Source organism: Oryza brachyantha, chromosome 12 (genome assembly GCF_000231095.2).
Source record: "Oryza brachyantha chromosome 12, ObraRS2, whole genome shotgun sequence".
Taxonomy (NCBI): Eukaryota; Viridiplantae; Streptophyta; class Magnoliopsida; order Poales; family Poaceae; genus Oryza; species Oryza brachyantha.
In genome coordinates, this window is record NC_023174.2 from 3,271,749 (window position 1) to 3,275,187 (window position 3,439).

At 51.9% G+C, this 3,439-nt stretch overlaps 1 protein-coding gene across 1 annotated transcript; it reads right to left on the minus strand.

Moving 5' to 3' along the window:
- Positions 1-931: 931 nt before the first annotated feature.
- LOC121055973 lies at positions 932-3,088 on the minus strand. The gene has a single exon (XM_040529372.1). The coding sequence runs from the start codon at positions 3,086-3,088 to the stop codon at positions 932-934; it is 2,157 nt and encodes a 718-aa protein (XP_040385306.1).
- Between the last annotated feature and the right edge of the window lie 351 nt (positions 3,089-3,439).

Below are 3,439 nucleotides of genomic sequence, written 5' to 3' on the forward strand. Positions count from 1 at the left end.
GAGTATTGTACAGACGATACATGTCTCGATCATACGGCTGAAAAATCTGAAACTATAATTTTTTTCAGCTGGTTGCCAGATAGACGGTTTGCTCACCTAAAATCGACGATGAGAATTTTGTTCGACAAGAGTACAATATAAGGCCCGTTTAGTTCCAAAATTTCTTCTCAAAAATATTTTATCGAATCTTTGGGCATCTAAATAAAGCATTAAACATGAGTAAAAAACTAATTACTATCTCCGTCTCGAAATAAGATCATTTTTCAGTTTTTTTATACAATGTTTTGACTTTTCGTCTTATTTGAAATTTTTTTGCGATTAATATTTTTGTTGTTACTAGATGATAAAACATGAATAGTACTTTATGTGTAACTAATTTTTTTAAAGATTTTATACAAATTTTTCAAATAAGACGAATTGTCAAACGTTGGACACGAAAAGAAAAAAAAATGAGGTTATTATGGGACGAAGGTAGTATATAGTTAGGGGAAAAATCGTGAGACGAATCTTTTAAGCCTAATTAGTCCATGATTAGTCATAAATGCTAGAGTAACCTACGTGTGCTAATGAAGAATTAATTAGGCTAAAAAGATTCGTCTCGCGGTTTTAGACGAGATATGAAATTCGTTTTTCATTCGTATCCAAAAATCTCTTCCGACATCCGATCAAATGTTCAACGTGACTCCAAAAATTTTTTTCGCGAAATAAAACAGAGCCTAAAATGCTAAATACAGCTGTGACCGGCCGTCCGTCTCTTTGCCAAGAAGATGCATGCTCAATTTACAATTACTTGTTATAAGTTTATGTGTATCGTGAAAGCAACTTGCTCTACTTAAAAGTTCGGTAGACTGTACTAACATTGTGTGACTTCAGCCAGCAGGGAAAAAAAAGAAATTAAATTTGATGTGAACCAAGTAAAAGAAGAATAACTTTAGACAGGGTAAGAAGTATTTTGAATTCCGACCCTCTTCTCCACAACTCCAGCGTGAGTCAACAGCGCCCAGAGGTGCGTGATGAGCTCGCCTCCGTTGGCTAGCATCTTGACGTGACCGGCGGCGTTGTCCGACGGAGCCACAGAGAGAAGCAGCTCTACCCAGAGCTCGGCAAGCAACTTCCACTTCTTCATCGTCGCCGGCATCTTGTGCAGTTCTTCGCAGAGCCTTCTGCCTTCGACCAAGATGTCCTTGTGGCCGTCGATGGGATGGGAATCCGGCACTGCCGGCAGCTTGTCGTACATATCATCCCTGGACCGGCAACCTTGAAGCGATTCACGCGCCCTACGCTGCACGCCTTCCAACAGGAGCTGCGTGTCGTAGCTGTGCTCCGGCAGCAGCTCCGGCGCCGACGACACCAGGTAGGCACAGTAGGAGGACAGCGTGGTTGCCACGAGATGGTCCTGCCTGACGCTTCTATCAGCAGGAGGAGGCGCCGCGCGCTGCGACTTGGAGTCGTAGAGCTCGGTGGCGATGTGCCAGATGAGGATGAGCTGCACGGCGCTCCTCTCCTGCTGACGGATGGGCCGCGGGTAGAGGACGCCCGGCGCGCCATTCTTCTCCAACGCGTGCTCGCCGTGACAGACTCGGGCCAGCCCACTGCGCAGGAACAGGTAGACTGCGTGCTTCACCTCCTCGGGGAGCTTGCGGTGATGCGTCATCCTGCTCTGAACCAGGAACCGCGCCATCGGCTTGGGAAGCGGCAGGCACCGGACGCCGCCGGCGGTGGGCAGGCACGCGACCAGGAGCGAGTACTGCCCGACGGAGTTGTTCCAGTAGCGTATCAGCCTGACGCGGCACATGAGCTTTAGCGCTCGCTCCAAGCCTGGGTGCGTCTGCCACCACGACGGCTCCCGGACGTAGCGGCACAGCATCTTCACCTTGTGCCAGTCGGAGAACACCAGCGTCAGGTACTGGAAGGATTCCAGCATCACGAACAACGCGATCACTATTCTTGTCAGCCAAATGTCGAATCCGGTGGCGACGGAGTTGCCACGGGCGCGGTGGCTGAGCACCGCCGGCGAGAACAGCGTGCACAGGCTTGCCACCAAGACGGCCGCGAAGAGAATCGTGTCCGGAATGAGCGTCTCCCTGGGCGACCGGTACCTTGCGTAGTAGAAATCGAAGAGGAAGCCTAGCTCGACCTCGATGACGCGGTACATCCTCTCGTGGCCGTCGGCGGCGGCGAGGAGGCCAACCTTGACGAAGTCGCGCGTCTTGTTGAAGGACGCCTCGCTGAGCGGGTACCCGCCGAGGCGGCGCCGGAGAAGCTTGAACATGGCGAAGGAAAGGCACAGGTCCTTGAGCCTGCTCGCCGCTGCTTCGTCGCTGTTCGAGCTCAAGAGCCTCCCCTGGCACTCCCATACCTTCTCTAGAGTGACAATAGTCCTATCAAGATTCGATTGGTCGATCGGGTGGTAGTCTCCGTTGCCGTCCTTCTGGTCGGCCTCGCCGACGACCACGTACTTGTAGCCTTTCATGGTGGACGCGTCGTAGTTCCGGCCGCTGTACACGTGCTCTCGCGACATGTAGTCGGCGATGAGCTTGTTCTCGACGGTGAGGACGCTGTCACGGCCGGCCGAGAGAAAGCTCCGGACGCGCATCCCGAGCTTGATGGCGCTCAACGCCCAGAGCAACAAGAGGAGAACTTTCAGCTGGAGTGGCAGAGCGCCAACGTAAGAGACAAGGAGGAAGAGGACATAGACGAGCTGCAGTATCTGGTTGAGGATGGTGCGGGCTTGCTGGTCGGAGTCGTTGAGGCTGTAGGCGGCTATGCCGTCGGCGCAACCGAGGAGGAGGAGGAGGAAGCAGCCCCAGACGACGATGAGCTCGTTGCGTACGAACGCTGACTGCATGAGCCCGATCGTGTAGGAGATGGCCGGGTAGCTCAGCATCAGCGCGCACCAGACGGCGAGACGGAACGCGCCGCTGCGGGTGGCGCGGCGGCCGGAGCCGAGGAGGACCAGCACGGCGAGCAGGCAGCAGCTGATCGTGACGAGGACCTCGATGCGGACGAGTCGGCCCACCGGGCTGGCCGCCCACGTCGTGGCGGCGCGAGTCGCGTTCCGGACGGACATACGCAGCGCGAGCTCCATTAGTTCGTTTCAGGAATTACTCGTGTACGTAGTTGCTCATATTTGTGCAACGGTAGAGTAATGTCAAAGCCATCGGACACTAATTAATTAGCCACACGATTAGTGACAAAAACATCGTTTTAATTCAAATCGATGTGGGTTTCTCTGACAGCGATCGATCGCATATCGAAATCACATTTCATGAATCTGATTAACTGTGTATTTTTTGTGGTTGACACATCTATATAAGACGAAACATATCATCTAGATTAATTGCGATTTTTACTGTGTACTACAACCATGATTGATTCTGGAATTTTGCAATGACTGCGCGTGGTGAATTCAATAATGAACAGGGTTATACATACAAGC